Below are 26,515 nucleotides of genomic sequence, written 5' to 3'. Positions count from 1 at the left end.
ACAGTGCTGCGCTCTGCACTTGTAGCTCGAACAGCAGTGGTATCACACTGGTGTTGTGTCTGCTGCTGAGAAGTGCTGGCACAGCATCAGGACTCTCTCTGACCCTCCTAGGGGTTGGGCAAAAAGTGAGAAAGAAACATCATCTGGGCAGCTGACCTAAACCAACCAAAGGGATATTCCATACCATATGATGTCACACTCAGCAATAAAAGGTGGAAAAAGGAAGAAGAGGGGAGGGGTGGGCTCTCATTGTGAAAACGTCTGTCCTCCTCCCAAACACTGGCTACGTGCATTGAGGCCCTGCTTCAAGGACGTGGTCAAGCATCACTCATTTGTGGGAAGTAGAGAGTAATTTCTTTCCTCTGCACTTCCACATAGCATTTACTTGTTTTGTTTAGTTATTCCCTTCCCCCCTCCCTCTTCCCCTTTCCCTTTTTTCCCTTTAGTTGAATTGTTTAATTAATAATATTTCCTTAATAATATATTATATATATGTATATTCCTCTTTAATTAAATCATCCTTATCTCAACCCGTGAGTTGTTCTTTCCTTTACTTCTTCCCCTCCTCATCTGAGGAGAGGGAGTGAGAGAGCGGTTGTGGTGTTCAACTGCCTAGCACGGTAAAACCACCACAATTCCCTAGCTCGTGTATTCTGTACGTGATATAGAAGTATCAGAAACACTGAGGGATTGTTATCCAGAATACTAGTGAGTATCACTCGTGCAACCAGCTGGGAAAAAAAGGGAAGATTTACTTTCAAGTGAACTTAACTACATAATAGATTGGACTTAACAGCTGAATTGTTTTTATTTTTTGTCCATAATGGCTGATGGTTAGTAGGACCGGGTGGAAATAAAACTAAGTAGATCACAGCTTCTGCGGAAAAACACAAAAGGAATGAATCACATGAAGGTTAATATTCACAAAGTGATGTTCTGTTTCCATTTGCATATAACTTAATAAGTTATGACTTAAGTGTGACCATTTTGTGATGAATCTTGTCTGTTTTAATATTTTTGTTTTTCCTTTTGTATCTAGAGAATAAAATCAGGGGAGAGTTTAGAAGGCTGTTTTCATGTTATTAAAACACTCAGTAGAAGACCCCGAAGTTGGACTCAGTGTGTGGAACTAGCAAGAGTAAAATTTGAAAAATATTTTAGCCATAAGGTAGGTAGCTAAGATGTGGAAATAAGGCAGTGCTTGACTGATGGGGATTTTAGAGAACTTACCCTTAATAATGAGTTTTCCAAGTCTTTGCATGCACTTCCACCTCTTCTTCATAAATAACTAACTTTCCTTGAAATTTTAAAATGCTGCATCCCTTCCTCTTCTTACTGTAGAGTTTTTTAAGACTGCTTTATTAACTAATTCCTAATGGCTTTGTTCAGTAGTTTCCATGCAGTTTTGTTTGCATCTTTTCCAACTGACCAGGTATTTTGTTTTTCCAGAGCAGCAGGATTATCAGATGCCTTTTACTAAAGGACAATAGCTTTTTCTTTTTCTCCCACTAAACTTTTTGTTACTTAATTCTTCATATCCATATGCTTGATTTTCTTAAAGCTGTCAAAGAAATGTTGGCTAAAATATAAGCCAGTCATTCTGAAAGTCTGATCCACAGTGTTGCTTAAAGTGTCTGTGTGTGTGGTGGGGAATTGTGTAGGAAATAAGTGATCAGGATGTTGTGTATTAATAAAAATATCACATGCGTGTGTATGGAAGCCCTGGTTGTGATAATAGTTGTCATGTTACGAAAATGTTACTTTCCCAATTGTGAATTGGTATGCCAGAATCCTAAAGTGACAACAAGGTGGGGGGGAACTCTTTGCTTGTTGGATGAAGTATCTTGCTTGGATGTGGTACAGGTGAGGTGACATTGTCATCTTCATCCTGTGAATGAATGAGCAAGTCACTCTGCCTGTATGTATTTATGTCTTCAAGGTCTCTCTATTAATAACTATGTCTTTAGATTTTCTTAACTCTAAATGACGTCAGCTATATGCTGGAGTGTCTTAAAAGCTGTATGAAGATTTCGCATCATTGCTAAAAGGACGGCATGATTTCATGCAGCTGTGTCAATCTATATATGACAAATTACTAAAGTTATTCTAACTTTTCCTCTAGGCTCTTCAGCTTCTTCATTCATTTCCCCTTGATACACGATTAAAAGATGGAAGTAAGTACAGACACTGTCTTGTGCCTCTTGTGAATTCATGCTATATATCATTCCTTGCTGTTCCTGATTCCTTTGGATTTCATCATAAGTCCGTCTTCTTACCAGGTTTGTTTTGGCAGTCACCAAAGAGGCCACCTTTCCCAGTGAAGTTTGAATTTAATGATCCTTTGTAAGTATGGCTCAGAATTTTAACACATCCAATAAAGCTCACCCTGTAGTAGGACATACAAGGCAATGGCTTTATAGCAGTACAAGTTAGACTGATACTCAATAGATGCTCATGCACAGTCTTACGCTGTAGCAGGTTGGGTGAACTGTCTTTCATTTTCACTGCAGGTAATTGAACTTACTGACATCGGATCCGAGGGTGCTATGGGAAATTCTGACAATATTTAACACAAAATGGCTTAGAACAACCCATTTCATTTATTGTGTGGCTACAGAATTATGGAGCTGTTGTTTTATCCCCATCAGCCCACATCATAAAATACAGAATATGCCCAATTAAATTGACCACCTAAATGACCTAATGGAGGTCATTCATTCATTCATCATGATTTGGGTCTGATCTAGATGGCTTAAGTGTTACAGATAATTTTAAAAATGATGTGGCTGAAGCATCAAAAAGCCTTGATCTACTGCATATGTACACCTGCTGTGAGAAACTCTCTGTATCCCTGTTCTTAGTGTGGGAGAAAACTGAGATCATTGCAAGTGTCAGAATAGTTTTGAGATTGTTTTTTTTATCCTTCCATTGATGCCATGTGAGATATTTTTCTGATTGCAGATATTAAGGAAATGCATTTAATCCTAGCATTAAATAACTTTGCTCATCAAAGGTTACTTAGTTTTGGGAAGGACTTCTGAGTCCCTCAAAATCCGTCTGTTTTGGATGGTGTGCTCTGAAGGGTAGACATTATGTTTATCAATGTGTGTTCTCAAAACCTCTTTGAAATGGTTGCAAGACTTCATGCAGACAATTGAATTTTAAAAAAAGATATTAAAAAAAAACAACTCTTCCTTTTCAGGCACTATGGTTTCATTGTGAGCACAGCAAAACTCTTTGCAACTGTGTACTGTGTTCCTTTCACAGAAAAGGTAATCCATACTGCAACAGTGTCCCCATTTCATAACTTGGATATACACATTCAGCTTTGGTCTCCTCTCTAGTTGCCAGTCCTTTCTGATAACTAACTAAAGTGGTTCTTAAAATAATCTGTCCGTCAGTACTGGTTGTCCAGCAGCTGTTTATACATATTCTTTTTGATTTGAGTTACTAACCAGGAAAACAAATGACTAGTGTATTAGGTATTTTCAGTAAGCTCTGAACTCTTAAATCCTTATTTTGATTGACCTGTTTCATGTGTAATATAATGACTGAATTGAAAGAAGATCTTTTTAAGGCATTTTTAAATTAAGTATCTTAACTATCTTGTGAGGTGTTTATTAATAATAATTACTACTCACAGCCTCTCTGTTGCTTATCCTTTGTTTTTCTTGTTACCCTTTGTCTTTTCTAATTTAATTTTCCTGTAAGTCATGTTTGCATCTGCTGAACTAGTTCAGATATTGAGCAATGAGTAATGCCTCCCTTATGTGCAACTGGGAGACCCCAGACAACATACATGGATCCAGGTGCCATGCAGTGAGACTGACTGATTCTAGGCCAGTCAGACCTTCTGTGCTTTGCAGAGAAAAATTTCAATTAATGCTAAACTACCCTGCCATTTATGCTGCTGACACCAGATAAAAGAAATGGCACCTCTTCCCTCATGGTATAGCTACAGAAATCAGACACATGATAAGTATTTATGCCACCTCAGGATGTCTGACTTGACTTCAGTGTTCTTTGAACAAAACACAGTACAGACATTTTAAAGTACATATAAATAACAGATACTGTTTTTTAAGCTTGGGTGTAACTTTGAAACCTATTTTTAAATGAATACCTATCAATGTTGATATCATTCTGTATTTCTTGCAAATCTTACATTTGTATAGACAAGTATGTGTTTGCATCTGTATAGCCAAGAGACTACTGGAATAATCTTATTTCACAGACATATAAATTCTGTTCAGTGTTCTAGTGCTAGGCACTTCATACCACTGTGGGTCTTATACATTGTAAACCTCACTTGATGTTTCAGTGATGATGTCTCAGTGGAACACCAATGACTATTTCTGGGATTTCTTTGTTTTTGGTATTCTTTGAAATGTTCGCAAAATTCTTTGAAATACGCAGTCTCTTGGGGCGGAGGTATGGGAGGGCTTTTCTCAGTTGCTATGAATTTGTTATTTTTTCTTCAAAACCATAATAGGATTTGTCAGAGGAAACTATTTTGAAGATAACTTCATCTGTGAAGGTACCAGAGTTCAGACCTTCAAACAAAGTGAGTATGACTTCAATTTTAAAGAAAAAATAATCCACGCACAGTGTCACGCATCTCCCACTACTCTGTGCATTGATGCTGATATGAAATACACATGAATAAAAATGCATTTTTGGGAAACAAGCGACTGCTTTTATATCCTGCAATACAGGACTGCTTTAACTTGAATAGAGCTAAGGTGTCTATGTACTAGCCACTAAATGCAAGGTGGATATTCTATGGGGCTTTTATAAATGACTTGCAGTAGCCTTTTCAATTCATGGGTGAATCATAAGTCTACAATGTCTTTAAGTTTACACAAGCTTATACCTATATAATTAAAGTAGTAAAATGTCACTCATAAGCAACTTCAAAGCAATCCTTGACTAGAGTCGATTTGTTATTTCTCTCTAGGTAGTGTTAAGGAAATGTCATTACTTTTATTTCTGAAGTGTTAACTTCAAAATAGCTTAAGTCTTGTTTTGCAGTGGCTAGCATTTGTCATCACTATACATCATAACAATATATCCCAGGGTGGTTTTGTATTTTCCTGCCCTGTGCTAATGTTTGTCTCGTGAATGCTTGTCTCATGAGACAAAACTCCTATTTTGACTCAGAATCACGGAATGGTTCATATTAGAAGGGAACTCTGGAGACTGTACAACCCATCTGCTCAAGCAGGGATAGCTAGAGCAGGTTGTCTGGGACTGTGTCCCATCTGGTTTTGAATCCCTTTGAGGACTGGAGACCCTCTGGGTGACCTGTGCCAATGTTCAACCATCCTTACAGTTTTGGTTTTGTTATTTTGGTGTGTTTTATTATTATTATTGTTTGTTTGTTACTGGTTTTAAGTGTTATGTTTCTTACTGAATTTCCTGTGCTTCAGTTTGTTCCCATACCCCCTTGTCCTATCATTGGGCACCAATGAAAAGAGTCCAGCTCCACCTTTTGTCCTTCCCCACTACCAGCTGTTTACATACATTGATAAGATCCTGCTGAGCCTTCTCTTCTCCAGGCTGCACAGCACCAGGTCTCTCAGCCTCTCCTGATATGAGAGATGCTCCAGTCCCTTAGTGATCTTTGTGGCCCTTGGCAGGGCTTGCTCTAGCAAGTCCATGTCTCTCTTGTGCCTGGGAGGGAAGACTGCAGGGAACACAGAAAATTCAGTACACATGTGCTGTACAAAGTTCATGTATTCTATTACTTAAACACTGTACACACTTGCAGGTTGTTCAGACCGATGAAACTGCAAGAAAACCAGATCATATTCCAGTCAGCAGTGAGGATGAAAGAAATGCTATTTTCCAGCTGGAGAAGTTTATACTATCCAATGAAGCTTTGGAAAGTGAGTAGTACAAACTAGCTTTATAGATGAGTAACATCTTGCGATTGCACTTGCATGATTGCAGCATGACATTCAGGTCTTTGGAGAAAAAGGTTCTGTAATCTTGTAAGAAGCAGGCAGCTGATTGCTAAATCTTTCCAAAGTACCTTGCAGGTAACTTGTCCATATTGCTTGACCTGAAAACTTGCAAGAGTCTCAGAAATACAGAAGTATAGGGTTCTTTGTTATACTTGCACGCAAATGCAGCCCTGATAAATGTGGGAGGGTAGCAGGGCATTAAATTTTAAGGAGGGAAAAGGTCCTGACTAGATCCCAGGTAGACTGAAAGTGATTCTGGTATGAGAAAGTTGAGAGTTGGTTCTTACAGGAATCTGTCTGAAATTATCCGAAATAGTGAAGGCTGTTAGTCTTCATCTAGATATGTTGAAATGTGGATGCTTGAATTCCATTTTTGTGTTTGGCAACATGAAGTGGTCATTGGGCATGACCTGCGTGCATACGTTTTTAGCCCATGGACACAGAGGAGAAAGATTACTTTAGCTCTAGCCCATCCTACAGAGAGTTGATTCGAACCTCTGTCTCCCATGCTACTGGGTTTGTACCGATATGGTAACATATAAACAAAGCTTTTACAGGGAATTCTCACAGTAGAAAAGCTATAACGCGGTAGAGGTTAGTAAGAAATATCCACTGGACTGTCCAAAATCTATTCCTGGTGTTGCAAGGAAAATAATATTATGGACCTCGTGGTATTTCTTTAGTTACTCACTTCTAACAACAGTCAGTCAGCATTAATATTGATAAGGACATTTTTCCTTCTAGAATGGAAAAGCAAGTTATAAGTATGGCACCGAGCTTCAGAACATTTTTTTTTTTTTAAAGTATTAAAATATATTTGTTAAGGTTCTATTTCCCTGTAACTGAAGTTTAGGCCACCTTCTGTTTTCTAACAATTTTTGCCTTTTTTCTTTTTTTCTACGAGTAGATGACTTGCAAATGAAGCCCATTTCTTTTGAAAAAGATGACGATAGTAATGGGCATATAGATTTCATAACAGCAGCATCAAACTTACGAGCCAATATGTACAACATCGAACCTGCAGATCGGTTCAAAACAAAGCGTATTGCTGGAAAGATTATTCCTGCAATTGCAACAGCTACTGCTGCAGTTTCAGGGCTGGTAAGTATGTTTTTAAAATTCTGAAAATGAGCATTTTTTTTTGTTGTCGGTTCCTTGCCTGAAACCACTAATGTTTGGATATTCATTAATGCTATCCAGACAGAGCCTCATCTAAGAAATGTTTTTTCTTATTTTCTTTAATTATTTAAGATCATAATATATTCATTCTATAATGATAATTATCAGTCTAATATGTCATAAATACTTTCATTTCAAACTTACATTCTGCTGTTGTTTAGCCTGGCAGGCAGCTAAACATCGCACAGGTGTTCATTCACTCCCCCATAGTGGGACGGGGCTGTGAATTGGAGAAAAAAGTGAAACTCTTGGGTTAAGATCAGGGCAGTTTAATAAGAAAAAAAAACAACAAACCACAAAACAAGTTATGCATAAGGCAATTACTCACCACCCGCAGATCGATGTCCAGCCAGTCTCCAAACAATGGGAGGCACCTGGCCAGCTTCCCCAGCTTTTATTGCTGAGCATGACATCACGTGGTATGAAATATCCCTTTGGCCTGTCTGGGTCAGCTGTCCTGGTTGTGACCCTCCCAGCTTCTGGTGCACCCCCAGCCCTCCTCTCTGGCAAGGTGGTGTGAGACATTGAACTGTCCTTGACTTAGCGTAAGCACTGCTCAGCAACAACTGAAAACATCAGTGTGTTATCAGCATTACTTTCCTCCTAAATCCAAAACACAGCACCATACTAGGTACTATGAAGAAAATTGACTACCCCAGCTGAAACCAGGACATACTCTTTTATTCTCTTGTAAGTACAAAAGGTCACTCTTGGTTTCAGCTGTGGTAAGCCCTCAGTACTTTTATTTCTGGTTTGCTGACCAGAAAGAGGAGTTGAAGATAAGCATTTTGGTTTGTTTTCTGCAGTTATTACTACCATCAGAGTGGCAGTGTCAAGAGTAGAAACAATCTATTCAGTATTAGTTCACATCCACACACCTCAACAGAACTGCAAGCCTCGTAGGGGGTGTCTTGAATTGAAGAATTTTGTAAGAGTCCTACATTAGGAACAATTTTGAGTATTTTAAATATTTGCAGCAGCAGAATTTATTTCTGTGGTATATTTGGGTTGCGTCTAACATGATTTACTTTGTGGATTGCACAAAGGCTGATCTCCTCAACAACTTATCCTACAGTTGTGTGGCCTCCTAACTAAATTAGTGTGGGTCTTATGGTACCAAGGGATTCTTATGTATTGCAGGTTGCACTGGAACTCATCAAAGTTGTGGGTGGTTACCCAGCTGATGCATACAAGAACTGTTTTCTGAACTTAGCCATTCCCATAATGGTCTTTACAGAAACTGCTGAAGTAAGAAGAACTGAAATCAGGTAGGAAGGGTGATGGTGCAAGGGTGGTATTCTGGAAACCTGATGTCTCTCACTTAAAAGTTGGTGAGACATTATATGTGCGACATCTGTACTTATTAAACCTAGATAATCAGATTAAATCCATATGTGCTTGTACAGCAGAAGTGTAATGGAACCAAAGTTCATGGTCATGCTCCAGTTAAAAAATACAGATATTCGAGGTTGGTTATTTTTGTTCTTTAAACTTGGAAGATGATGAATAACTTTTTTTGCTATCAAGCTCTATTAGCCATATACTACTGCCAAGGGTGTCCCACAATGCATCACTCAACTTCCTGTTTGGAAATGCAGCTCATACACTCTTCTGTCCTAATTTTAAAGCTAGTGGTTTTAAGGGCTTAGTTTTGTTTTCAGTGGAAGCTCTTAGTAGGTAGGCTCTAAAAATCTAGATGAGATAGATATGCAGCACAGTTATTAATAAACATCCTGTCTGCTCAGAATGGATACACTTCTGTGTCTTGGTCAATACAAAACCTATTTTTCAGTAGGTCTGAAAACTCAGTAAATTAATTGCCAGATACTATGTTTACTCAGTTATAGCTTTGTGTCTTGTGCTTAGCCAGGTGAAAGGGCTGGAGAAATGTTGGGAGATAGGGAAGAGATTTTTGCTTAAGATAAAACAGCGAGTAACTAGAAGAAAGAGCAATTCTTCAATATATGCTTAAATGAAATGTCTGTTCTAAAGTAACATACCATCTTTCTCTTTTTAAAACAGAAATGGGATATCATTTACAATCTGGGACAGGTGGACCATTTATGGAAAAGAGGATTTTACACTGTTGGACTTCATAAATGCTGTCAGAGTAAGATATCTGTTGTACTGTGTTAATGCAAGATGAGAGGAAAGCATTTTCTTATCTTGGGTTGTTGACTTTTTTTTTTGCCCATGTCAAATTGTTGTTTAAATCGGAATAATTCTAGAAAGAATTTCACGCATCCAAGCTTATCTTCAAATTCTTTTAATTCCATTTGTTTAAAAGTATTTTAATAAAACTTCTGTCAACATCCAGGTGTTATCTCATTTTCTGTTTGGAATCCTATGGTTTTCAATAATTAGATGCAGTAGTAACCGTAGTTGTGTCTGCTGGGTTTTGCAGCTGTCATAGTCCTTTAATACATTTTAATTTGTGAATTCCAGGAGAAATATGGAATTGAACCAACTATGGTTGTACAGGGAGTCAAAATGCTGTATGTTCCCGTGATGCCAGGTCATATTAAAAGATTAAAGCTGACGTAAGTATAACTGGAAAATGGATCTAGGGATGTGAATGCACCTACAGATTACGTTCAGTGGTTGAATCATAAGAATGTGTGTCTGACAGCAGTATTTTCTCCCACAATGATTTCTATGTGTTTATATTTGGGAAAGAAAAAAGGTACTTTCTTCCTTTAAAAAAAAAAGTGAGTTGTTGTGAATTAACTTCTGTGCTGAGGACAGGAGACTTAGAAAATGCAACCCTAATGACTCTAACTGATGAATGCCAGAATGAGAAACCCAAAGAAGTCTGACAGTAACTTTTTGGAGACAGAAATAGCTTGGTTTAAGCAAAACAATACTAAGTGATCCTTTCTAAACAAGCTTAAAACTAATGGTGATATTTAGCTATTTAGTTCTGAAAGTAGGGGAAGACATTCAGGAAGGAGTTAATGTGTTGGTTGCAAGCTGAGATTAATGGTAGTCTGTTTAGTCTGCAGTAATTCCTTGAGATTCTAGTTTACTTTAGGCCTTTTAAAAATGAAGTTCGCAAGACTTTGTGAGTGATGCTTACTGACAGGATGTCAGGGTATAACAAACTAGAAATTTGAGAGGGTGTGAGTACAGGCCATTATTATTATTTTTTGATTGATAGACCTTTGCAAAGGAATAGCCAGATCTCACCCAAGTTTAATTTTACCTTACGTGTTGAGTGAACTTCTGTAGCTCAAAATCTGTCTGTCACAACTCCTCTGAAGTTTGTTGGTCAGTGCTCACAAGTAAGCTCCAAGTAAGTAGATGCATTGATCAGTAGTCTGCTAGTAGGTAACTTCAGGGGAAGTAGTACTTGTGTGGGCAAATTCCAGGGGGAGAAGAGTCTATGTTGGTGCTGCCTGTAGGGTGCCTGGCATACCAAGATGTGAATTTATAGCCCACCGAAGAACAATTGTTCATATTCCTTCTCCTATAGCTGTATAAATCATTTTTAGTGCGTGGAGTTGGTAATAAAGTCAAAGGCCTGCTTTGAAGCTGCCTCTGTGTAAAGATCAAGGTTTTCCATTAACCCTGAGACTGTTCAAGCTTTCCATGTAGTTACAGCTTGTGGGGTTCTGTTACAAACAGCCCCAAAAGCTTTGAAAGATATGTGCACAGAAAATTCAGGTCTTGCTTGCAAGTTGTTTTTTTTTTCTTAAGGCATTTAAAATCTTGCTATAATATGACAACAAGCATAACAAAACACTGTCTTCATTTCAGAATTACAGCACTGACTGGAAGCATAGTCCTTAGGTGCAGGTTTTAGAGACGTTTACCCACCTTGCTCTGTAACTTGAGGCTTCCTCATGCAAATGGATATGACATGAGTATCTCTGCTAAGAAGAGTCTAATGCTTTGTGTTCTTGTGAGGGAACAAGTACTTTTGGGGAAAGCAGCTTCTTGTTCTGTGTGCTTAGGCTTAGCCAGAAGTAAAATTCTTCTCTGAAGTGTCCTGTGAGGAATAAAAATGTGTTCCCCAAGCCTCCCTAGCATTTGAGATGGCCTCGTGATCCAGTGCTCCAAGGTGGAGGGGAAAAAAAAAGATTGTTTTGAGACATACAGAGATATGCAATGAAAGTGAGGTTGATCAATGTAATTTTTCTGCAGCTTCAGTCTCCAAGATGCAGCTATTGCTTATGTTGCAGTAATAAGACTCCAGAGAGCAAAGAGGGGAAGTAGTACTGAAATGTGATATGCTTACCCAGTTTAAACCTGCTTTGTGGTCACTGAAGAATAAGTCCTAGTTTTCTTCCGTTTCTCCCCCTCATAGCTCTTCACTTTCAAAATTCAAGGACTTGGGAAGTCTTAACTTCAGTAGAATTGCTTTCTGTGAGAACTGCATATCTAGTGTCTGCATTGGAGGGGGTCTGCATAATAAAGTCTTAAAACCAGCCATTAGTGGTAGACCAAGAATTTGGTCCTACTTCATGACCAAATTTCTGCACAGAAAGCTACTTTTATCTTGTGCCTTAATAGGATGCCAAAGACAAATCACATGGGTGAGGAATCTGAAGTGGCCATTTTCTCTTCTGAGAAAACATCATTTCTTCTGAGCGCTTGTTAGTGAGCAATGTAATAGCTCACTAGCAGGCTGAGGACTGTGTCAAGAGAAGTAGAATGCCATTTGCTATAGCTCAGACAGGAGCAACCTTTGTGTCTATTTGTGTCCATTGATAAAAGAAAGCTCATTCTCCATTTTAATGTGGCTTCTGGTACGTTGGGCTTCATTGCTGCTAGTGAAACTTGTCCTAGTCTGGCTCTGAATTCCCATTGTCAATCCTTCTTTGGTTACCTCAATAAACTGTTTGTTTCTTTGTAGGATGCAAAAGCTTGTGAAGCCATCTGCTGATAAAAAGTATGTGGATTTGACAGTATCATTTGCTCCAGAGACTGATGGAGATGAAGACTTGCCAGGGCCACCAGTGAGATACTACTTTGTTCAGGAAGACAATTGATGGTAGAGATGTAAAAGTCACTCCAGGACCATTTGTTTTGAAAGGAGTGTGCTAATTTTCAGCTATTAAAGATGGTACTATATATTTCTTTTTGGTGAAGCCTTAATTAAAACAAATGGTGAAAGTCAGATGCTTTGCACTGAAGACTAACTCGACTTGTTTCATCTCCTGTTACCTTCAAACCTGTTTACTCAAGGGAGGATTGGTCACTCCATGAGGTGGAATGTCCAGTACAGTCCTTACCCTAAAGACAAGATACATTTTAATTTGTGGGGAGCTGAAGAAAGCAAGAAGAATGGTGAACGTAACAAATTGTTCCCATGTGCAAATTAAGCACTGCTTAGAGAAGATTACAAAAACCGGGGAACCTGCCATTTTATGATACTCCTGTCAAATCCATTTCATGTGTTATTTTCTTCTCAAATGAGAATTTCAATCTTGCCATCTACATGAGGGATAATCCATCCAAAATGTTTAAACCTCCACTTAAAAGCAGATGAGCTGCTCTGTTGTGTTGTTGGTGCTCTCTTCTGAACTGTATGTGATGCTGTGTGTCAGAGCAGCTATCTTAATGTCAGTCTCCACATGGAAGCAGAGGGAGGCAGGTCTTGAACAGGTATAAAAATTGTCATAGCTCCCCTGAAGCCAAGACACCTGGAATTGTTCATTATCTGCACTAAGACTGTTCTCTGGGGAATACTGCAATATGGGGAAAGCGGAACCCTATCGGAGAGCTGAGTTAACACTTTCAACAATAAAACTTTGCCTTCAAGAAAGAGAAAATGTTCAGTGTGGTTGAGCCTTTCTGCCTGTACTAAATTGAGAGCACTGTAGCAAGAGATGACTTTAAAAGGAGATAAAGGCAAATGGCTGCAGATGTTTGTCACAGCAATCACTGTTTCCTCAGCTGCTCCTTCTGGTACCGTTTCCTTACAGTGGTTATGCTGTACACCTGTCCACAGCATGAGTCTGAGTTGCACTGAGTTTTTTCAGTTACTAGGGTATCTAAGTATAAAGAATCTGCTTATTGGAAATAGAGACTTGCTTCGCGCTGTGCTGAGGCAGAGGTGTATTACAGAAGCATCTGTAACAATATCTTCTCCATCATTTAAACACTGGATAGCGTAGCTCATAGTTCATGTGGCAGGGGGATGGTGGGTTGATTTGTGTTGTTTTTTTTTTTGTATTCCCCAGTGATGATGGTGAAGTGGGATTAGAGAAAAAGCAACAACAACAAAGCTACAAACTGGAAAAGCTTTTAATATTTTTAAGCTTTAGAGACAGTGAATGCCCATTTCTAAATCCTGTAGTTGTTGCAAAAGATATTAACTATTTCACTGTTTATCCTTGATTATCCTTTGTTAAGATTTAGGGATATCTTCACATTTAATTAACATTATTGGTTAGGTCTCTCTTCCACCCCCACCCCCCATTCTCAAATAGTTGTAGTCAGGAACAATAGCTATTAGGCCAGGCACTTGAACACCAAGATGTATGGAGCTGAATAGCTGGAATCAACACAATTATTTCAGTATATGGGATTTGTTCTTACATACAGGATACCTTCTGTAAAGGTGTATATAGTTTTACAGTCAGGATAGCTTATAGATATTTTCTAGATTATTAATAGTGCTTTTTAAGCTACCTAACTTATTTCCTTTTTTAAAGAACTTAAAGATATTTTTTTTTTCTGAAACAGGAGAAGAGATTACTACATTTACAGTGTAGAGGAGGCACAAGCAGACAGTAAGTTTTCACTTCTAAATAACAACTGAAATATATTTCCATGTGGCAGTATTAGAATCTAAACTCTAAACTGAAATCAGTAATTAGTACTAAGGATCGCTTACTTGAATGTTTAGGTTAAATGAAGAGCACTGTCACCTCTCACAGTTGTAAGCTGCAAAAGAAATGAAATTTTCAGTAAGTAGGTTCTGGTGCATTAGCGTGGTGTTAACATGCTTCTGCTTCTGAAGTAAGCAGCGTGGAAAAATAGTGTTAGTCTCACTACTTTGCTAGAAAGCCATCTGACGGCCCTCAGGGTTTAAAATAAATTTTCAGATACAAGTAACAGAATGGTTCTTGCTAATGACAATGCATACAGCTTTGTGAGAACCTTGCCAAAAATTCCAGGTAGAGGATGGCAAGTATCAGGGCCAGAACTGACAGATAAGGCTGTATCCCTGTACTGTTCTTATTGTGCGTATCTGTTGGATGGATGTCTGTTCTACGGGTGGGTTCCTCGCAGATTAACAGTTGGTGATAGAAAAACCAAAAATGCAAAACAGATCTGTAAATGTTGTTAGCTGACCTTTAAGATTTTCTGGATATAAGTTAACCTAGAGAACACTTTACAAGTGATCACATAAGAGGACTTCATGTGGAAGAACTGTGCATGTCAAGTGGCCATTAAAGTTGTTTTTCATGTTTTCAGATTTTCTGAATTGCTGGTACAGAGGGTGAATGTGTTTATGTTGGAGCTTGTGTAGAGGGGAGTGAGCAGATTTGGCATGAATTTGTGTTTGATATAGTCCATTTTTTCAGTTTAGTGCTGCTTTTTACCCGAAGCCCCAGCAGGTGCTCAGCAGGATCATGCTGAAAGGGCTCAACTCATGCTGGGCAAGTGAGCTTTGGGCTGGGGGGATTTGCTGGTCTTCCAGATCTCCAGTACTGCCAGTACAGTGCTAGCAGTGCAGAGGTGCATTGCACCACCTGGAATCTCAGAACTGCTTTTTGGCTTTGTAATGAAAGCTTGTGTGTGTTTTTTTGACGCTATGTTCTCATGCAGCAGCTAGAGAGCCATCTCCCTGCAGCAATGAAGAACCAACTGCCTTTCTGCTAGAACACTCCGAATACCTTTCCTACAAAATGTTTTTCTTTGCAAGAGCAGTTGACTTGCAGAGATTAAATTTTTTATCGGCATTAAAAATCTTTCTCATTCATGCTTTTTCTGTAGTCTGCTCAAAATTTACATTAGCTTTCCCTTAATTTCTTACATTAAATTAATTACTTCCTAAATAGTTGCAGGAATGTTTGTGCATGCAAAACGAGGCATTTAGCACCCGGCTCTGTGTCTCTTTAATGCTTGGAGTAGTGAGGATTCTGTGTCAAGATCATGCTAATCTTAACAAGGCTGTTTTGACAGATATGGCTTCCTTCTTGATGGATTTAGGAGTAAAAAGTGTACACATTTTCATATTTTTATTTCTGTTTTCAAAATACATGTGGTAAATATATGAACATTTATTTAAAAAAAAAAAATGCTTTACAAGAATGACTGCAGAGTAAGAAAAGCGGCACCAGTTTCTACCAATGCTGAAACACCTGTGTCACCTCATCACAATCTCTCGCATCCTAAAATAACACAGGTTTCAGCTAGGCAATGTTTATATGTACACCTGGCTTGTATCAAACAGAGGTAAGGGCTTTAGGTAAGTTCATTGTCTTAACCTTTTCTTTTATCTTTGGAAATATCATGGCTAGTTGCTTGAAGAAAGGAACTGAATTTCAGCCAAATGCAACTGACTTAATTGTTCCTCTACCTCTTGTGCTACAGGAACTGGTTTGTTTAAGAAAAAGCCAGGATCAGCTAAAGGAGTGTAGCTCAGCTGTAGATACTCCATCCTGGAAGCACTGTGTTCGGTCCAGCTGCCTGACACAATTTAGAAGCTAAAATATTAAACTCGGATCCTATTGCTGATCACTTCAGTCACTTGTTTTGAAGGCTGGATCCCCAATTTCCAAGAGGGATTTCAGGGTGGATGCTGTGGCTGTGGCTCAGTGAGGTTCCACACCTGCTCGGTATGATCTGTCATGCCTTCCCTCATTACCAGCTGTGCACTCTTTTCTTCATTGTGCTCAGCCTCAGCCCATGGAGAGGTGGTTTGGAGAGCTTAACCAGCAGGGACACCTGCTAATTTGTGTTCAGTTCCCTGGACTAGCTCATGGCAGGATCGGATGAATGCTCCTGTTAGCATGTAGAAGGGGTGGGAATGTACAGCTAGGCAGGAAATGTCTCAGTTTGCTTGAATTTATGCCCTTCCCCAGTTGCAAAACATGAGATGTCCCATTTGCAATGTTCAAGATGCTCTAAGGGATGTGCGTGTACTTGCAGAGAACCAAGAACCTCCAGTTTAGGCTATCCAGGCTTGTATTTTCTGTCTGGCTGGTATTACACCTCTCCAGCAATGCTCAAAGCGCCAGTAGATATGAGGCATCCCTGCTGTCCACATGGGTTAAATAGCACTGATTATCTTGCAAATGAATAGAAAAGAAACAAGTTTGTTAAATATAGTTTACTGCACTGTGAGCCGGTGACAGAACTGAGCCCACGTATGCTGTCTACCTCATTTCGATACAATATTTTTTCAATGCATTTTGCTGTGTCAATGTGCCCTCTCCCCCACTCTTTACTTTTTCCAATTTCATTTTCCATAGGAGTTGGGGTTATTTGGATGTACAGTATTTTCCCTTTTTTTGAGAGCTACTATGACGTTCTCATAAATTTATCTGGGAGAAGCTGTATCACATTCTTGATTTAGGACAAACAAGGCTGTTGTAGAAATAGTGACATAATAGCCTGGAAATGCTTTCAGCTTAGCTGTAATAGTGGAGTTCCTGTAAGCTCCTCCTTGTGCCTCTGTCCTTCAGCAGGACTTTTCTGTGTTTTGCTTTCAGAACTGTGGGCCATCTGCAGAGCATTGTGGCATGTCTCCATGACAAATGGTTTCAAGTTTCCATGGGTTTGGGTCACAAAGTAATTGATGACATCCTGAAGACTTGCAAGTGTCACCTGTTTCACAGAAAAACAAAACAAACAAAAAGAAAACACCAAACAAAACATACTGCATGTGTTAGAGAATACATTTTGAAAACTTGCTAGCAGGCTGGTGTGGCTAGCAATGTTCTTTGAACAATTGGTACTGGATTTGCATCTAGCACTTAGATGCAGCAAGGTCTAGGACAGCTCCCTGCAACACATGGTAATGTTTTTATCATAGAATTACAGAATGGTTTGGGTTGGAAGGGACCTTAAAGATCATCCAATTCCACCCCCCCTGCCATGGGCAGGGACACCTCCCACCAGACCAGGCTATCCAAAGCCCCATCCAGCCTGGCCTTGAGCACCTCCAGGGATGGGGCATCCACAGCTTCTCTGGACAACCTGTGTCAGTGTCTCACCACCCTCAGAGTAAAGAAAATTTTCCTTTTATCTACTATAAATCTACCCTTTTTTAGTTTAGAGCCATCACCCCTTGTCTTACCACTACACTCCCTGACAAAGGTCCCCCCCCAGCTTTTCTGTAGCCCCCCTTTAGGCACTGGAAGGCTGCTGTAAGGTCTCCCTGGAGCCTTCTCCAGCTCTTCTCCAGGCTGATCCTCAAACATACAACTCCTTCCCTTCTATCAAATGAGTAAACAAAGCAAAAGGGGGTTAGCTCTGTGCACCTTCATGCTCTTCAATGACTGCTGATGCTCTTTCAGCAGGTAGTTTAGCAACAAATGCTTTTTCAAATCATTAGGATGTTTCTCAGGCCACTGGTTAAACAAGTCTTAAGGAAAGTGGAAAAAACTATTTAGAACCAAGTAATAAGGTCCGTACACACTTGATTGTACCTCAACTAAGTTATTTTTATTTCTCAGAGTTATCTGAAGTGCACTTAGAACTTCCTCTAGTTGCAAAAAGAGCTCACTTTTCAGACTTACTACTGAAGGCTGAATTATGGGGAAAAAGAAAAAGCAATCTTGAGTGTTTTGTGGGTGTTGGTGGTTTGATTTTATTTTTGGTAGAAGAGAAGAGGTTGTGGGTATTTTTTCCTCTTCTAATTCTTGATTTTTTTCTTTAGGTTAGTTAGACTAACAGAGGCAAAAGACTAAAGAAAGACAAGATGGCCTAAAGAGAGGTAAAATACATACTTTCTCACAAATTATAGTTAGGAATTTACTGTAGGTTTTCTAACTATAGAAAGTAATATTTCTTACACCTGCTTAAGAATCTCTAACAAGGGAATTGCTCATTTACCTTTCTTTCCAATTCAATAATGTAACTTGTTCCTTTATACATCACTCTGTAGTGTTTTATGCACGGGACACTGAAAGGAAATGAAATGACAGTTGATATGCCGCTAGAAATGAAAGAACTTATGATGTACCATTGCTGTCGTGAATTCCTCTGCAGGAGCAATGGATGTGTTCTGTAATATCCCCAGAGCCTATTGAAGGTGTGTGGCAAGATGTGTTTTTTCTTGTCATAGTTTAGGAACACTGGGAATTGCAAATGTTGTTTCCCGGTGTCTAAGGTGACTCTAGTTCTGAAACTGTGCCAAGCTAAAATGGGGCAATTCAGTTAAAATGTGGTGTGTTTCTGGTCCAAGTTACTGTTTTGAAAATATTTCTTTCATTTTTCTTTATTCATTTTACAAAGGGGTATGGCCTGTTCCATTTTCATTCTGCACAAAGATTTTTTATGAGTAAGGTTTCATGGCTGTACAGCAAATGGGAAAGTGTTTTCCCAAGGAAACTGGCTTTTGCTGGTGGATCTTTATTGCTTCTTTGTTTAATCTAACTGGCTTTGGAGGAGGAGAGAACTGACAAATTGGTCTCAGGCCCATGCCCTTCTTGCCCTGTTTGCCTTTTTCAAAATAGTCTGAAGGTGAGGAATATGCTTTGCATGTCAACTTGGGGTATTATGAATTCAGCTTTTAATACAGTAGGTAATAGTTGTAAAATAATATATTATGGACTCAACCTACTTCAGCCCATGTCGGACAGTGATTGAATAGTTCTTGCTGTCGCTGCCAGGACGCAGGATCAAATTCCCACACGAAGGATTCTTTTCCAACATCTCTATCGCTTCTTTCCGAGATACTGCATAGAAGCAGCTGCATAGATGGGAGGGAAGAAACAGCATGAATGCAAGTTACACAAGTGAGGCTGTGTCATTCCGAGCTGTGCAAAGAGATGTGGGCTACCAGGCTGATGCTTCTTAACAATGCTAGGCTTATCCGAGGTAATTAGTCATGGCTGCCAAGGGGTGTGACACCTGAAGGACTCTTGGTGAATAATGCTATTACAGGAGCATAATTCAGGACAGCAGTGCTCTGCCCTTCTTATAGAGAAAGTGGCACATTTGTTCAGATATATTGCTTTATGGACCCTTGCAAAAACTGTGAGAGGAGCAGCAATGTGGAATTACTTTGAAGGGTAATCGGCATGTTCTCAGAAGGGCAGAAATACCAGTCTAACGCGGTTTCCTAAAAGGTTTATCAAGTGTAGCAATATACTACACTCAACCTTTTCAAAATAAAAGGCACTGTGGAAGAGGTGCGGGAGTAATCTTTCCCTTACAAAATCTCTGAAAGGCTTTGAGGTAGATTTTGTTCATTTAATATTTTAAAACCCCTGTATAACAGTTGAATTTTGAACCTCTGTATGAAAACAATACTCAGAAAGAAGGGAAGGCTCTCTAGTCAGGTTGGGGTTTGCACACTTCTGTCAGAGCTTACGCTGGCATAGCAGTCACTGTACTGCTGTCGTCCTTGCTGGGAAGGCTTTCATTATTCAGGGATGCAGTGGAACAGTCATCAAGCATGATCCTTCTTTTCTTTTCTTTCTCTAGCACTTCCTGCATTCTCTTAAGTTGTTCTGGTAGTAACAACTCATCTGGTGGAACTGACAACTAAAAAGGAACAGCATAGTTACAAATGAAAAGGCTGGACAAACATTGTGAGCAACTGTTTCTGTGCCATCACAGCAATCTCCAGAATGCAGCTGCCATGCAGAGCTCTTTCTTACCTGCTCACTTTAAGCAAGTGTGATAATCTGGAAGGTCTGGGTATGCTGCTTTGACTAAGATGCTGCATACCTGTTTTTGTTAAAATAGTGGGGCAAATACATCTGCATCCTGGTTTACCAGAGGTGTGCACTGATACAAGTGGGAGCAGTGTGAGCAACTGCAAAATATCAGGGATTCTATACTGCAAAGGGCTACATAAATGTAACTTAATCTATTTCAGCTCACTTCAGCTTTTTAAGTGATTCAGCTACACCAACAGAAAGTAATCTGTGAAGAAACTTCATTTACTTTCTACTGGTCATTATTAAAGAATGTCTTGATCTTTTCAAAGTGTGTTTAACTAAGATGTTTCACATGAGTAAGAATGAATGCACATAAAATGATTGTAGTACAGTATTCCACCGTAATTATTAGCAATCTTTTCTTAAACATGTAGATGACACCTAGGACTCCCCATGCATTAAGAAAGGGGAGAAAAGTGGTTTGGCTATCTAAAGAGACTGAGAGAAATAAAGCCAGAGATAAAATAACCTAAGTTATTTATTTCCATTTTCAAACTTACAACTGGCAAAGTGCTGTGAGTTTTGACTGCTAGACCAATAAAAGGAGCCCCAAAGGAAGGACAATACTAGCTGTTCAGAATAATAGGGAAACATCAGATATGGTTCCATCTCTTCCTAAGTGCCACATGAAGGCTGCTGGGAGATTAAGACTTTTCTTTTCCCCAGTAGAATAAAACACAGGTCTCAAGGGGTTCTCTCAGGTGTGCAGTTCAGCCATTTCTTCATTTATTTCTTATTCAAATGTTAAATAACTAAGGAAGTTGTTTCTCTCAGAGCAGCTTCCCTTTTTCATCGCTGCAGGAGATGATCTTGTGCTAGAAGTCTTTCCTCCCCAGACAGCAAATAGTGGATTGGGAGCTGTGTGTGATTAAATACCATGGCAGATGAGCTGGGGTGAAATCAGCCTGAATTTTGCTCTCTCCGGGGCATGAGCAGGCAGCTTAGTGTGTACAAGCACATTAGAAGCAAAGATTTATGCCTGTGGAAGACAACTTGTTGCATGCACAAAGACCCCTCATACACACTTTTGACATTGAGAACAAAACCCTTCTGTACCTTTGCTACGGTGAGAATAAAACCCTTCCATTCTTTTCCATATTCACAGTTACCAGCCTGAGAGAACAGAGAATGACAGTGTAAGAACAACCGCAGCAAACAAAGTATAATGTTTTCATGTTCAGATAACTTTCATCCCTTAAGAAGTACCTTGCCTGGAAATGAGCCTCCTGCCAAGCTATGTCAGTCACACCCTGAAGCATTGCGCTTCCCCAGTTGCTCCAAGTTCTATTAGTGAGAGAGGATGAAGGTGAGAAGGAAAGAAATCATGGGCTCTGCTGGAGTAAAAGGAGTAAGGTGTATGGATCCAAACAGAAGGCCAAGCTAATGAGGTAGGTGAGTCTCAACTGCAAAACCTTCAAAGTGGTCCCTGAGCTCTATAATCTGTATTATGGCTTTTGAGCTGTGGCAAGGGGCTGATCAGATATTTTATTGCCCTTCTTGGTTTTACAGGTGGTCTGAGCCTTTCAGGGAAGTACTTCCTGACTTCTTTTGTGTATTTTTTTTTTTTTTAGGTTCAATTCTTTGCTCACTTGATATTCTCAGATACTCTAGAGAAAACTGCCTAATGTCTTGAGGGGCAGTTTACCTGGTGTTAGGTTCCTCAGCACTGCTTCCCTCTTTGGCTGCCTTTTGGTGCCTGGCCACACCAAAGAAGGCAGCTCTACTCTCATGTCAGAATGGAGCTGTGAATATCCATGACAGATGGGGTCAAGCAGCAAGCAGTTTATCAATCACAGCTTTCATTTTCTTACCTTCACTTCTAGTTCCTCATTTGACAATGTCAAGATGAACTGTGAAGAGTCATTTTCATTTGGATAAATATTGGTTGCTGATATATCTAGTTTCTGTGAGTACTAAGGAAGAAAAAAAAGAGAGAGCACAAGTTGTAATTTTCACCCCAAATCTAGCTGCTCTTCAAAGAAATCTGTTTAGAAGAAAATGCATGGAAACTTTCTAGATCTTGGATTGAATTTCACTGACAGACATTTCAAAGCTCAGTCCCTTGTTTCTGCTTGCAGAAGCTCTTTGCACCCATAACATGCCTTCTGGATTTTTCCCATCTTAGTCTTCATAGTTACACATTAAAGCTAAGAGACCTCTCCAAGTACTTTCTTTGTGACTTCAGCTAAACCCACAGCCACAATACTCTATGATCATACCAAAGTTTGTCTCAGCTGCGTAGAGGAAAGTCACGTTATACACCAAGATATAGTTTTACTCTAGTGCACAGCTGAGGAAAGAGCATGCAGTAACATTATGGAGCAATTTGGATACATTTGTAGCTTAGGTTCAAAAAAAAAAATCCTTTTTGCTTTAATGAGGCAGATTAAAATGCTATTGTTTGTTTCACTCTTTTTTTTTTTTATTTCAGTCTTTCTGTTACAGCTTTGAGTACTATTTTCTGGACTGTGCAGGTGGGAGAGGGGAAAGGGCACGGAGAGGTGTCTCGGGTGCATAGGGCTTACTTCACGAAAATAACTGGTGCGGTTCATACAACGTGCGGTTACAAAGATAGCACGCTACTCACTGTTGGTGCTTTCTTATCATCATAAAAGAAGAGCACAGTTCCTCTCAGTTCTGTCCAATACACTCTAAATTCCTGTTATAAAGGAGGAAGTGTCAGTTTAAGACAATCTTTTAGTTTCTACAAAGTGCTGAAAGTAAAAGAACTGCTAAGAAAAAAATGTCATCATGTGCTTTTAAATTGGTGTTTTAAAAATCAAGTATATATTTATTTTCTAAGTATTTTTTGAAAAAAAAAAGTTATTAAATATTTTCAGATAGTTAGAAACATAGAAAAAAGCTCTAGGTTTTTTTCTCTAGTATCCTAATTTGGCATTGAACTAGAAAGCTTTCATTTTAATTAAATTAAATGTTTTTAGCATTTGTCAGAGGAATTAAAAGGGGTAAGGAATGGAAGAAAATATATTCCCTGGAAGTGTCTATCTGCATATAATTTTGATCATACCAGTTTACTTGCTATAGGGACCAGATCATGGATCTTGAGAGCAGTCTGACCTATTAACCGGACTTCCTGTATTCAAAGTGGTATTTTGCATGACCCTGATACACCAAGAAGTGCAGCTCTTATGGGATGTGGAATTGGGAACGCAAACCTGTAACATACAAGTTCTGTTCTAGTTTTCAGTTTCCTTACTTGTTTTGTGTTTGTGTTTGTTTTGTTTTGTTTGGGGATTTTCTTTGACACAAAATTAGACATTTCACAAAAATGGAGAAAGAAGTAACTAGTGAAGTCTCTACATCATATGAATTAAAGTGAACAATTTTTTCCTTAAGTATCCTGCTGGCAGTCCTTGCTCCCTGTCCTGCTAGCTCCTAACTAGTCTTTCTGGTGTTTTCTGATAAATTGCTGGTGTAAGATTCTCTACAGTGTTCAGGCTCTGGACCCCAGTCTCTGAGCACTGCAGCGTGCTGTTAAGGTGTAAATGCCCTTGTTACACCATCTGTCCCTAGCAAATTAATGAAGCCTGTCAATGCTTGCTTGGCATGGGGCTGAATGTTACGGGAAAGTTTTGAACCACACTTTATAATGTAGTCTGTTCTATGGCAGTGTAGTAGTAGTTGCCCAGGAGCATTTGTAATTGTCTCACAGCCTTTAATATATTTATTCCTGAGTGTTTGGTTTCTCATAAATGATAATATGACTTGCCCAGCCCATGTAAATCTCTTCAGACTGGTGTGTATTATTGTTGTGTCCTGTTACAAGAAGGCAAGACATTGAATAATTTCTAGTGCTGCAGAAAAATTAACAGCAAGATTATTAGTCTACTTTTGTTTCTTTGTTTTTGTTCCTGTTTTCTCTGGTACCTGTTTGTTCCTGCATTTGTGAACCACAGTGCTATTTTGGTCTCCTGATTATATCTACCTTTAGCACAGCATAACTCATTTTTTTTTTTCTATTTTCTGCATCTGCACCTACAGAGACTTGAGTGTACACATGGTTAGGGTAAAAATTACTTTGTAACACTAAGTATAGGGATTGTCATTATCAAGTGCTAAAAAAGGATGATCAGCTTAATATAGGGTCATGCTCTGAACAGGCACAATAGTAGTAGCATAGATAAAAGCATGCAGGTATTTATATGTTTGTGTCTTAATAATAATAAAATCCTGGGACAAAAACAAAACAAAACACTGGTTTGTTTCCAAGCTAGTCCACCTATGTGAAATCATCAGCTCATACCAACAAGAGAAAACAGATGCAGCGCAGCTCATATATCCTTCAGGTGGTGTGTCCCTGAAGATTTCAGGATGCATTCAGTAAACAGATCATGCATTGGAGGGATATAACCATGTCTCCATATTAAATATTGCATTAGCTTTTCACTGTGCTGGTAGCTATGAAATAGGTCAAAATCAATCCAAGTTTCAACAGGTATTTATTATAATTATAGTTCAGTTATAATAGGATCCTAGAGATATTGGTGGTTACCTTACATAATTTGTTTTCCTTTTTTTCCCCTGAGTAATATGAACAGAAACAAATAAAAGCACAAATTAAGCTGATACTGCTATTTCAGTGCACCTATTGGCATCAGCCAGCACTGAGAAACATTTCCCACCACCATCATCAACAGATATGCAGCGATAATATTTTTGAGGAAATGTCTAAACATATCTGCTCTCTGGGACCATGCACCTTACCTGGGATTTCACGTGCCGGACTGACAGGTAACCTTGGAAGTACAGCGGCAGACCCGTGATCCTCTGCCTCTCCTGGGAGATTCGCCGGGGCGCTGGCTGAGGAGTTTCCACAGGTTGCTCCATGCTGCTTCTCGGTATCTTCTTGTTATCAGATGTGTTGGTGGTGGTTGTTTTATTTTTTTCTTGCTCCCTCCCCACGCCTATTGTTCTCCCCTGCTTTGCATCAGTGTCAGCCAGAGAGCTCGTCCTGGTGAGGGGGCAAAAAAGCAGCACCTCTAAGAGGAAGTCTCAGTGCTTGCTTTTAGCTCAGCAGATGCTCTGCTTGGTGTGCAGTTGGTGGGGGAATCAGATCGAGTGGATTAAAACGGACCTTTTCTGGTGAGCCATAAAAGACTGTGCTGCTCAGTTTGCTCAAGGGTAAGCATTCAGAGGACGAGCATGCTGGTACAAAATTGCATTGTTACTGTGAGGGATGTCACCAGGACGTGGTGGCAGAGCAGCCTGATTTTTATGACTTGTCATAGGCTATATGCAGGCTGGGAAAGCTGTGCTTTTAGCTGCTTCCCAAGTGTTATTTATGTATTTATTTATTTATCTGTGAAAACACATTTTAATGTTGAGACTATCAAATTAGAGTTGGAATTTCTTTAGGAAATGGGATGCCAAAAGTGATATTGGAAATAAACCTGCTTACTCTTGTTTGTAGCTGCCAAGGATAAATCAACTTTAACATGCACATAGGAAAAAAAGATTTTTCTTTGTGAAAGAGCTAATATACGGAAGTCTTTAAACACAATGTGAAGAGAGATGATAGTTAAGGAGTGAAACGTTGATACTGCTGAAATGAGGGGTGAAATTTCCATAAATTTCTCAGAACAGTGATGTTTAACTTTTGTTTCTGGCCTTCCTGTAGCATTCAGAACAAATAGGGAAGACAGGACTGTGTTTTGGTGCTTGCTGCTGCCAAAACTAAGGAAAGCAAACACCAAATCAGTGTTTTGGTTTTTGTTGAGCTACTTCATGACCTTTTTTTGTTCCTCAGCTGCATATATGTGTAAGACAAGTATGTAATTATCCCATAAGGTGAGCTGTGGTGGATCAGACAGCTGCTGACCAGCTATAGCAGAAGACGGGTCTGAAAGTAATTGTGTGATTTCTATGTATGAAAGTAACTGTGTTATTTCTAAGCATGGCAGGGGGCAGGTCCATATTCTTAGGTTTTGGCTAAAAGTTGACAGATTTTTGTACGCTTGGGTTTTGTTGGCAGAACTTGACTTTGCCATTGAGCGATGCAGAAAAGCCAGTGGAAAAGGGTTATCTGCACCTTCCCTGGGGAAGGTTGACAACAGCAAGGCAGCACTCAGCCTGCCGTTTGCTCTTGTGTGGTAAAAACCATTACATTAAATTCCAGGAGTTAGCATTATGTTAAGTGCAGGAGTTGGGCTCGATGATCCTGATGGGTCCCTTCCACCTCGAGATACTCTATGACACATCTTGGGGCTGGTCATTAGACACCACAAACTGCCGTAGCTCTTGCGGTAGTGGCTCCTCAGCCACATTTTGGCAGGACAACGCCCCGACCCGCCGCGGGCAGCCGTTTCGCAGCTCCCCTCACCGCGGCGAGGCGACGCCTCCCCCTCCGTCTCCTCAGGGCAGGGCGGCCGGGGCTGCTGCGCAGGCGCGGTGAGGGCCCGGGGGGGGGTGGTGCTGCGCGCGAAGCAACGGCCGCCGCTGACGCGCGGCGGCCGCCGACCAATGGCGTGAGGCAGCTGCCGGGGGGGCTGCGCGCGCGCTGCC

At 39.7% G+C, this 26,515-nt stretch overlaps 2 protein-coding genes across 4 annotated transcripts in view; one reads left to right on the top strand and one right to left on the bottom strand.

The window, feature by feature from the left end:
* The window catches only part of UBA6 (ubiquitin like modifier activating enzyme 6), a 33,847-nt gene extending 20,928 nt beyond the window's left edge, over positions 1 to 12,919 (top strand). Inside the window, exons 24-34 of one of the 2 annotated variants that reach the window (XM_035324427.1) lie at positions 1,040 to 1,168; positions 2,123 to 2,174; positions 2,280 to 2,343; positions 3,203 to 3,272; positions 4,493 to 4,564; positions 5,771 to 5,888; positions 6,874 to 7,067; positions 8,286 to 8,413; positions 9,168 to 9,255; positions 9,591 to 9,685; positions 12,001 to 12,919. In XM_035324427.1, coding sequence (XP_035180318.1) covers positions 1,040 to 1,168; positions 2,123 to 2,174; positions 2,280 to 2,343; positions 3,203 to 3,272; positions 4,493 to 4,564; positions 5,771 to 5,888; positions 6,874 to 7,067; positions 8,286 to 8,413; positions 9,168 to 9,255; positions 9,591 to 9,685; positions 12,001 to 12,136 — 1,146 coding nt within the window. In that variant the 3' untranslated portion in view covers positions 12,137 to 12,919. The remainder of the gene's footprint in view (positions 1 to 1,039; positions 1,169 to 2,122; positions 2,175 to 2,279; positions 2,344 to 3,202; positions 3,273 to 4,492; positions 4,565 to 5,770; positions 5,889 to 6,873; positions 7,068 to 8,285; positions 8,414 to 9,167; positions 9,256 to 9,590; positions 9,686 to 12,000) is intronic. The other variant, XM_035324428.1, reaches the window with a different exon arrangement.
* Positions 12,920 to 16,724: 3,805 nt separating this feature from the next.
* On the bottom strand, positions 16,725 to 24,993 carry STAP1 (signal transducing adaptor family member 1). 2 transcript variants are annotated; one of them, XM_035324432.1, is made up of 8 exons: positions 24,719 to 24,993; positions 22,581 to 22,652; positions 21,805 to 21,906; positions 21,050 to 21,106; positions 19,642 to 19,814; positions 18,889 to 19,017; positions 18,159 to 18,228; positions 16,725 to 16,928 (listed from the first exon to the last, which is right to left on the bottom strand). In XM_035324432.1, the coding sequence occupies exons 1-8, from the start codon at positions 24,839 to 24,841 to the stop codon at positions 16,728 to 16,730; spliced, it is 927 nt and encodes a 308-aa protein (XP_035180323.1). In that variant the 5' UTR covers positions 24,842 to 24,993; the 3' UTR covers positions 16,725 to 16,727. The 2 variants fall into 2 exon arrangements, with proteins under 2 accessions (XP_035180323.1, XP_035180324.1); XM_035324433.1 differs by lacking the exon at positions 22,581 to 22,652.
* Between the last annotated feature and the right edge of the window lie 1,522 nt (positions 24,994 to 26,515).

This window comes from Oxyura jamaicensis, chromosome 4 (genome assembly GCF_011077185.1).
Source record: "Oxyura jamaicensis isolate SHBP4307 breed ruddy duck chromosome 4, BPBGC_Ojam_1.0, whole genome shotgun sequence".
Lineage (NCBI taxonomy): Eukaryota > Metazoa > Chordata > Aves > Anseriformes > Anatidae > Oxyura > Oxyura jamaicensis.
The sequence above is the reverse complement of the archived record's forward strand: the minus strand, read 5'-3'. Positions and strand labels throughout refer to the sequence as shown.

Excerpts from the sequence above, each read along its gene's own strand:
- STAP1 (XM_035324432.1), bottom strand. The coding sequence starts at position 24,841 with ATGGAGCAACCTGTGGAAACTCCTCAGCCAGCGCCCCGGCGAATCTCC. Across the intron at positions 21,907-22,580 it reads ATGATAAGAAAGCACCAACA|TACTCACAGAAACTAGATAT; the intron begins GTGAGTAGCGTG and ends TTTCTTCCTTAG. Across the intron at positions 19,815-21,049 it reads TTATTCTCACCGTAGCAAAG|TTGTCAGTTCCACCAGATGA; the intron begins GTACAGAAGGGT and ends GTTCCTTTTTAG.